Source organism: Chinchilla lanigera, unplaced genomic scaffold (genome assembly GCF_000276665.1).
Source record: "Chinchilla lanigera isolate Chin_1 unplaced genomic scaffold, ChiLan1.0 scaffold00008, whole genome shotgun sequence".
In the NCBI taxonomy this organism is placed as follows: Eukaryota; Metazoa; Chordata; class Mammalia; order Rodentia; family Chinchillidae; genus Chinchilla; species Chinchilla lanigera.
The window spans coordinates 2612868-2621610 of NW_004955409.1; the positions used below are offsets into that span (position 1 = coordinate 2612868).

General features: G+C 56.3%; 1 protein-coding gene and 1 long non-coding RNA gene across 2 annotated transcripts in view; one reads left to right on the plus strand and one right to left on the minus strand.

Moving 5' to 3' along the window:
- Window positions 1-5433: 5433 nt before the first annotated feature.
- Window positions 5434-8193, minus strand: LOC106147720. The gene is made up of 2 exons (XR_001232633.1): window positions 7967-8193; window positions 5434-6900 (listed from the first exon to the last, which is right to left on the minus strand). It is a non-coding gene; the product is annotated as an uncharacterized LOC106147720 (long non-coding RNA).
- An 83-nt stretch (window positions 8194-8276) lies between these two features.
- Window positions 8277-8743, plus strand: part of Gnb5 (guanine nucleotide binding protein (G protein), beta 5) — a gene marked incomplete in the record, with an annotated part of 21155 nt that continues 20688 nt past the window's right edge. Inside the window, 2 exon segments of the mRNA XM_013510285.1 lie at window positions 8277-8524; window positions 8643-8743. Coding sequence (XP_013365739.1) covers window positions 8291-8524; window positions 8643-8743 — 335 coding nt within the window.

Here is an 8743-nt window from a genome sequence, read left to right on the forward strand (position 1 = left end):
AAAACAAAACAAAGAAAAAATAAAATAACAAAGTCAACCTAAGTGCTTTTCTCTGTCCACACCTAATATAGTTTTAATTTCCTCATAAAAGTAACTGAAGGCTAATATCAGTGCCTCCTTTTAAGAACCCATGTTCCCAAGTTTTATGGGGGCTGACTGTTGCTCGTACCCCAATCCTACCCTCCAAGTCACAGGAAGTCATTTAATGCACCCTCCTGGCCTGTGCCTAGGGCTCCACCCCTTTCTGCCTTGCTGGCCGCAGGAATCCCGGACCTTGGGTCTCCAGGGGTCCCAGCAACGGCCGTGACTGTGACAGACACACGTCACAGGAGTGGGGTGGTGTGTGGCGGGACAAACCTCCCCTGCCAGAACCGAGCGGGGTCTTTTCACTTTGGAAACGACCTCCTTTAGTTCATTCCGATATGCTGCACACGACAGAATGGAACTAGAGCTCTGTAGTCCTCCCGTCGATCTAATACCCGGGCACAGGCGTCGGACCAGACTTTCACCGCAGGAGAGGACAAGGCCGGGTTCAGGGCCGTCCTTGGCCATGCTGGACTCCCGGCGGAGCCGTCACCGCTCACTGACAGCGTTTGGAGTGTGACAGGAAGCACGTGTCAGTGCCCCTGTGGTGTCCTGCGTCACAGGCAGGGCTGGCTGGGTCCCCGCCCCTGAGTGTGGGGCCCGCGCTCTGTCCGGACCATGGGGCCAGTGGCTGCCACACTCAGACCCACGCTGTCCCGCCAGTCACCCTGGGCTGGGTGCTGGGGACGCTGACTTCCTGCCCTGTGGGGTCCCAGAGGGCCCAGCCCACGGCCCCACCTGCCCTGTCCCTTGGCTGTGAGAGGGGACCGAGCAGGAGGAAAACGTCCCATTGGGGGTGGCAGGGTTGGGGTGAGGGAGAGTTTGGGGACAGGGAGTCCTGGGGAGCCAGCGGTGAGCCAGGTGGACCAGGGACAGGGACAGCGCCACCCCTCCGGCTCGCTCAGGTCTGTGCGGCTCTGGGGAGCTGGCCACACGGAGGGACACTGGCCACACGAAGTCACAGGGCTGGAAGGGTCACTCGCCAAGTGGTCATGAGTTCGTGGCCCACGGGGATGGAGGGTGTCGGCCGCACATGGGCAGAAGCGTCCAGGGTGAGCAGAGACGCCAGGGCAGCGACGTGGTGGTGCGGGGGGAGAGAGAGCTGAGCCGGACACTGGATAAGGAGATTAGACGGCGACACTCCGGCACCTGAAGCTGCAGCTCCACCATCACGCCCAGCCCGGTGCCCACTCCCCAGGGCTGACCCCAGTCAGGTACGTGCTGTCCAGGTACATGTCCCTGCCCAGGGCCTTCCTGTGCAGGCGGCGCTGGGCAGGGACTTGGGCGTTGCTGATCTTTATCTTATTTCTCTGTAGTCACACGAATCTGTTCTGAAATAAGAAGGTGTTTTGTTCTGAATTACCTTAGTTTTGGCATCAGGAAATAAGCTAAACATCTTTAAAATCACTTAGTCCTGTTTTATTTTGTTTCATTTTGTTTCACTACTGGAGACTGAACCCAGGGCCTTTGCCCTGAGCCACATGCCCAGCCCCTTTTTCATTTTTTATTTGGAGACAAGGTCTTGTTAAGTTGCTAACTGGTCAGATCGGGCTCCAACTTGTGATCCTCGTGCCCCAGCCTCCCCAGTGCTGGAGTCACAGGTGTGTGCCACCACACCCGGCGTATGACTCGGTTGTAGAAACGGATGCAGCTGGCTCTTCACGTGAGGCCCGGGGCCTCGGGTGCAGCTGGTGGGACAGGAAGAGGCGCGGACAGCAGTGTCTGACCTCCATAGCAGGGCACAGCCGTGGGCGTGTGGCTCTGGCGGTGCTGGCTGAACCTGCCCCTTAGGTGCGCGTCGTGAGCACTTGGAGTCCCGTGTGGGCTGTTGTGACCGAAGCTGTCTACCTTTCTGGGTTGAGCACGTGCCCGGCAGTAGAAGTGCTGCCCCGCCTCAGCAGAGGCGGCTCCCCGCTGGAGCACCTGGCCCCCTCTTGGCAGCCACCTGCGGCCCAGGCCGTTCCGGTCCCCACAGCCTGCCTACACGCTCCTCGAGGCCTGCTTAAATCTTCCCAGGTCCTGGGGATGGAACTAGGCCAGCGCTGTGCCCCAAACCATGCCCGGTCTCTGATTCTAGGTGCCCCACGGGTAGGTAATAGAATTGTCTGCAACTTTAATTTGCAATCGGGGATGACTATTTCATGGTTTTTGACTGTGACAATATCCTCTTTTGAGGAAATTGCCTGTTCAATTCTTTTCCCCTATGTATCTAACAGGAGGAGCTTAGTTTAACAGTTTATGATGTTCCGTAGTGAACAGTAATGCTGACGGACTTCCCCCGAAAGGCAGATCTGTAAGCGCTGACAGTGAGTTAGGCGGGAAAGGAGTGAGGCTAACTGGCCTCACTTAACGTAATTAACAAAGCTGTATTCCAAAAATCTGGAAGAGTAAAACCAAAGTGCGTACAGGAGTGGGCGTGTGGGGCGGTAACGGGGCTTTCTACTCTTGGCGTTGATTCTTTCAAAGAGAAACCAGTTTTTGGCGACAGCTAAGCGACCCTTTGAGGCACACCAGGTGTCGAAGATGGTGCTCGGCATAAGGTTATTCCGGGAGGCCCTGGGTTCTGTGAGCTCCCCCTGCAGAGAAACTTCGAGCTTGTCAAAGTTAAAGATACTATCACAGAGGGGCAAGACTAGCCTAGACTCGTTACATGGAGGAATTTTCACCTTTTTCTTCTCAAAATGCTCACTAAAGCATTCGCTCTAGCAGTGAAAATTTCTCGCGGGATAAGTATTATTGGCTGTAAGTATAAGTGGACTGACATTAGGCACGCCTGGTGACATAACACTAAGTGACAACTCCAGGGCATACAAGCAATCAGTGTGCGTGACTGGCGTGACCGGTGTGGCCGCTAATGGCAAGGTCGCGGCACCTCGAGACGGGAAAGGAGCTCTTGCAGGGCCGGGATTTGGTGATAATTTTATTCCTTGTGCCTGGTTCATCTTCCTCCTCTTCTGTAGCAGACACGTACGACCCTCACAGTTTTAAGCCTTTTGGGTGTGTCTGTGGCCGCCAGCGGCCCACGGCCCTGGCTGGCGGCGTCATGCAGGCAGGTTCACCTGCAGGGCTGGGGTCTCCACCCATCCCTGGGAACAGGAGGGGCAGCTCGAGGCCTGGGGTTTGATCCCAGCACTGGAAAAAGAGGCGGTCCCAAAGACATGGAACGGTGGTGACGACAGAAACACACAGTAAACGAAAAGCAAGGGTCAAGGCAGTCTGTAGCACACAATTTCAATCACCAAACAGTGCAGCAGGCAGGCAGGAGGGACACCGGGTGGACCTGGGGTGGCCACCTGCTTCCCCTGCCTTCCATTTCGAGATTCAGAGTGGACAGCACGAGCAGCGTGAAGGGTGGAAAAGGCTTAAAATTCAGCCTGGGAAGGAGCGGTGTCTCCGTGCACGTCTGGAACACCGGCCGTTTCCACTGCTTTTTCTCTCTCCTGCTGCTCTCACGGACCCGCTTCCTCCGTGCTTGGTCCCTGCGCCGCTGCACCTCCCCTTCCCAGCTGCCACGCGGTCTCCACAGAACAGGCTCACGGTCCCCTTGTTCCCTCGGCAACCCTCCCCCGAGCTACTCCTGCGAGCACACGACAGATAAGCCTCGGTGCCAAGCCCTCCTAATCCTGTACTGGGTGTCCTTGGCCTGACCTTGAAACCGGCTGCACTGACGGACTGGGTGTGGAGACAGCGCTGACGGAGGCCCAGGCTCTGGTGGCCAGCCCTGACCTAGGCTCTTTTTTTTTTTTTGTCTTTTTGAGACAGGGTCTCACTATGCAGTTCAGGCTGAACTTGAGCTCATTTTGTTGCCCAGGCTGGTCTTGAACTTGTGATGATCCTCCTGCCTCAGCCTCCCAAGTGCTGGGATTACAGGTGGGCCCCACTACGCCTAGCTGCTCTTTTTAATTCTAATTTTAACTATAAACTTTATCAATATACGAAGTGTGATCATAAAATACAGTGAACACTTACTTTTTTTTTTTTAATTTGTTAAGTGAAAGACACGTGGCCATGAGTTCCCCTCAAGCTCCTCCCCATCCGTTCAAGCAGGCTTCTCCCATGCTTCTCGACACTGTCTGCAGCAGCTCCGGAGGCCCCTTTCCTGAGGGTCTTTAGATACACTGTTGTCACTGCCTTGATATCCTGGGTTGATTCGAAATGTCTCCCTTCCATGGTCATTGTAACTTCCCGGAAGTCTTGGGGTGCAGCCGCAGTGAACGAGGCGAGGACGCAGCGTGTGTTTCCAAGCTGCCTTTCTGTTGCATTGCACACAGCAGCAGCACTCCTTGTTCTTCTCGTCACACATCGTAAAGGCGCTTGGAAAGGGGACTCCAGAGTTGCCTCGGACAGAGGCAAGGACCAGGGATGAGTATTTGAAGCAAGCAATATTCTGTATCTTTCACTGTGATAATGGTTTTGGGGGCTTTGGTGGGTTTTTTGTTTTGTTTTGTTTTGTCTTTTTGAGACAGATTCTCGCTATGCAGTTCAGGCTAGCCTTGAGCTCACTTTGTAGCCCAGGCTGGTCTCAAACTTGCAACAATCCTCCTGCCTCAGCCTCCCGAGTGCTGGGATTGCAGGTGTGTGCCACCATGCCCAGCTGTGATAATGTTTTTAAACTGAAACATCCCCTGTGTATTTTGATCACTTTCCGAATGTGTGAATATGGACCCATGAGCTGCAACCTGCAGACACTACACTGAATGATGAAGGCGGAGGGCAAGAGGGAGGCAGCACACCGCGTATTCTCGCCACTCCTCTGCTCTGTGTCCGCTTTGGTGAAAAAGCTCAGGCTTAAAATCAGGAAAGCACTGCAGGACCTGCTCCACACCGAGGTGACTGCTGCCCTGGTGCTGGTTCCTGATTTGATGTGTAAGCCCTACTCAGCAGGAAAGTTCTACCACACCGATACTGTGATAGCATATATGCGTCACAGCGTACACTCTGGTACAATAGATGCAAAGGGGAAGAATTAATACACTGCCCTCTGCGGGAGAGCTTGAGTAAAATGTAAGCATTCAGAAAGCCTAAACTGGGCGTCAACTGCAAAGGGCAAGAATTAATAGATCCCCTTCTGTGCTAAAATACAAGTACATGCTACCCGCTCTGAGGATGCAGGGCTCACTGCGGGAGAACGACTTTCCCTCTTTGGGGAAGACGCCTAGAAGCTGGGTCAAGGGGAACCTCGGAGTTTGAGTGTTTCGTGAAATCCCCACACCGATTTCACGTTTGCCTTCACCGCCTTCCCCTCCCAACTGCAGGACACGCGTCTCCCCGCAGCCTATGGTGGCGCTCCTGTATCTCATGCGCTGCTGTTTGCGGTCTGTCCTAGGAAACAAACCGCGCCATGCTGGATTGTGCATCCCATTTATTTCAGCTCACATTGGGGTCTCAGAGTGCATCCATCTTCCTACAGATGACTCCAGCGTGTGTTTGGTTTGCCATGTGAGAGAAACCACGCAGCACTTAAGCATGTGCACCTGATTCACTTAACATGGTGATCTCCAGGTGGATCCATTTTCCACAAATGACTCGCGCTTAGCCCATGGCAGAGCAGCATTCCTCTGTCTGTAAATACCACATTTTCTTCACCCATTCATCTGTTTGCTGCTTCTGAGATTTAACTATTATGAATTGAGTTGCCTTAAACATGGGGATGCATATGTCACTGTAATATGATGTCTTTACTCTTTCAAAAACATACATGAAGGGGAATAGCTGAGTCAAATGGGATTTCCAGATTTGGCTTTTGGAGGAATCTCCACACTGATTTGCAGAGTGGTTGTGTTATCTCCTGGCTGATTATGCCAAAATGTTGTCGGGCGGTTGCTTTAGAAGTGGCTTGCCAATTAAAAGTATTCCAGGTACTTCTTTCCTCGAACAAAGAATTGGACAAAACAAGCCAAAAACAGTGCCAAAAGTGTATTTGAAAGGTGAGGGGTGACGTGGTAAGGAAAGAACCAGCTCTGTGGGGCAATTTGGGCTGAACAAAAGAGGAAGGAGAAAAGCAAAATGTAAGGTACGCTCTGTGCAGCCATGATACTGTGAGCAGCCCTGACAGCAGGCTCCTGCGGCAGCTCCTCTTACACCGTCCACATCTCGCGGGAGCTCGCGAGAAGTCCCACATGCAGGGTCCCGAGAATTATTTGGCGCTGTCCTGGGATCTTGTCATGGACAGGTCCCACATATTTCCCCAGCCAGCTTTGCCACACCCTACCTCCTGTCTCAGTTGTACTAGTTTATATCCCCACCAAGGATGTAGAAGAGTTCCTTACACACACACACACACACACACACACACACACAAAATGCCTCAATAGCAATTGTTTTTATATGATTTCTTGATGATAGCCATTTTTCTAAGGAAGATGAAAGCTCAGTGTTTGTAATTTTCATTTCTCAAACAGCCAGCTGTGCTGAGCTTTTAATTGCATACTTATTGGCCTTTTGTACTGGGAGGAGTGTTTTTAAAAGCTTTACATCATGGCATCTATTACCCGGTGAGTTCCATCAGGAACGCCTGGAGCTGACTGGGGTGCTGTCGGGAGGGTCACCAGCTGCCAAAGCAGCCAGCTGAGGGCCACCAGGTGCTTACGCCCTGAGCTTCTGGGCCGTGGTGTGATGATAAAGGAAGGCCACAGTGAGCGGCAGCGGCTCCCTCCCTCAGCAGAGGTCTGGGCGCCCACCGGGGCGGAAGCAAGGCGGACGACAAGCCCATCAGCCCTGCTCACACCCCTCCTCTTCCTTCCTTCCAGCTTCGTCGCAGGGGAAGATGTGTGACCAGACCTTTTTAGTGAACGTCTTTGGCTCCTGTGACAAATGCTTCAAACAGAGAGCTCTGAGGCCGGTTTTCAAGAAATCCCAGCAACTCAGCTACTGCTCGATATGTGCAGAAATTGTAAGTGCCACTTCTTACGAATAGGAGTGCCCTGTCCTGGAACACCACGGCAAGCAGACGAGCTGCCCTGGAAGCCGCTGGCAGCGCCCTGCCTGGCCAGAGGACAAAACACCGCAGGGCGGGAACCACCACTCTGCGAGGCCTGCCTGGTGCCAGTCCTGCTTCTGTTCCCGGGGGTCGGAGGGCACGGGTGCCCTCCTCCGCTCTCCGGGGCAGGAATGCTGATGGCATCTGCACCGTGTGCAGTGGAAGGCTCGCGTGAGTCCCGGCACAGGCAGGGCCCGGGAAACCTCAGAGTCCTCACTGTCTCCGACCTGTCTGCTCAGCAAGCAGGGGCGCTAAGAGACCGGCAGATAAGCAAGGGGGGGCTCCTCTGCAAGGTGCGCACGCAGCCCGCGAGCCTTCCCCGACTGCAGCCAGAGCAAAACTAGACTCCCGCCGCACTCCTCGGCCCTACGCCTCTGGAGCGCCAAGAACAGAATGCAGAACGCAGGCGGCCGAGTCCTCACCAGAGGCGGCAACGCGCAGGCTTCAGACCTTGCAGAGCGCGGCTGCAGCCCTAGAACGAATGGGTCCTGTCCTGAGGCTTTGCAAAGCTGAGCTAAGCAGTGCGGTCGAGCAGCGCCCCCACCTGTGGCGAATTGGTAAAGCACCCTCCTGGCCAGGCCAAAGGGAAACCCTCAGGATATTGTGCAGTTTTTCAAAATGTGTGTGTGTAAGTGTAAGTGCATAAAGGAGCCGGTTTGGTGCGGCGTGGTGGTTCTGCTGCCTCTTCAGGCTCGGCAGAGAGCAATACATTTGTTGCAAACCTAGCTCTGCAGGCTGAAAGTGGGACCTTCGGGACCCGGGCCCGCCCGCTGGCTTTTGCTAATCCTGCTCTTCCATCCCTCCAACGACTGCCCCTGCATCCCGAGCAGCCCCGAATCCCGATCGCGGGTCCCCATGCTCGGAGCCCCGTCTGGAGGGGCGTCAGGGGACAGTGGCCCTCACCTCCACAAGCACTTGGGGTCCCCGTGTTCACGGCCCTCCAGCGGAGGGGGCAGGCGGCGGCGACACAGCCCTTGAGGACCGGATCCCGAGCGTGGTGACCTGGAACACGCGCGGCCCGGGCGCTGTGACTCCCAGTGGCCTCCCTTCCGAGCGAGGCCCCACGGCGCGAGCAGGCGCTCTGCAACCTCGTGTGGTGGCTCCCTGGCAGCGGAGAGCCTGCCGGTGACCCGGCCGCGCACCCTGAACCAGCGCGGGACGGCGGGACGCGGGAGCGATCGGCGCCCGGCTCCGCCCCGGCCCCGGGGCCCCAGGGGAGGGGTGCGCATGCGCTCGGAGGGCGGAGCCGGCCGCGGTCTCTGCGCATCTGGGTCCCCACGGCTCTGGGGGCGCAGGCCGTGCTCTCCGCCCGGTCCGCGTACCTGCCGGGGTTCGGGGCAGTGCCGCTGCTTCCCGGGAGCGCGGAGACCGGGTGGGGCCCGGTTCGGCCTGCACCGAGCCACGCAGCGTCTCCGAGCCTCAGTTTCCCCCAGGACTCAGGACCCTCCCGTCCCCCGCACGGTGTGCGCAGGCGCGGCACGTGGGCACAGGTGGGGGGCGGGGCCTGCGCCGGGGTCCCCGCGGCTCACGCCCTGTCCCCGTGGCTCACGCCCTGTCCCCGTCCCCGCTGTCCCCGAAGATGGCCACGGACGGGCTGCACGAGAGCGAGACGCTGGCGGCGCTGCGCAGCGAGGCGGAGAGCCTGAAGGGCAAGCTGGAGGAGGAGCGCGCCAAGCTGCA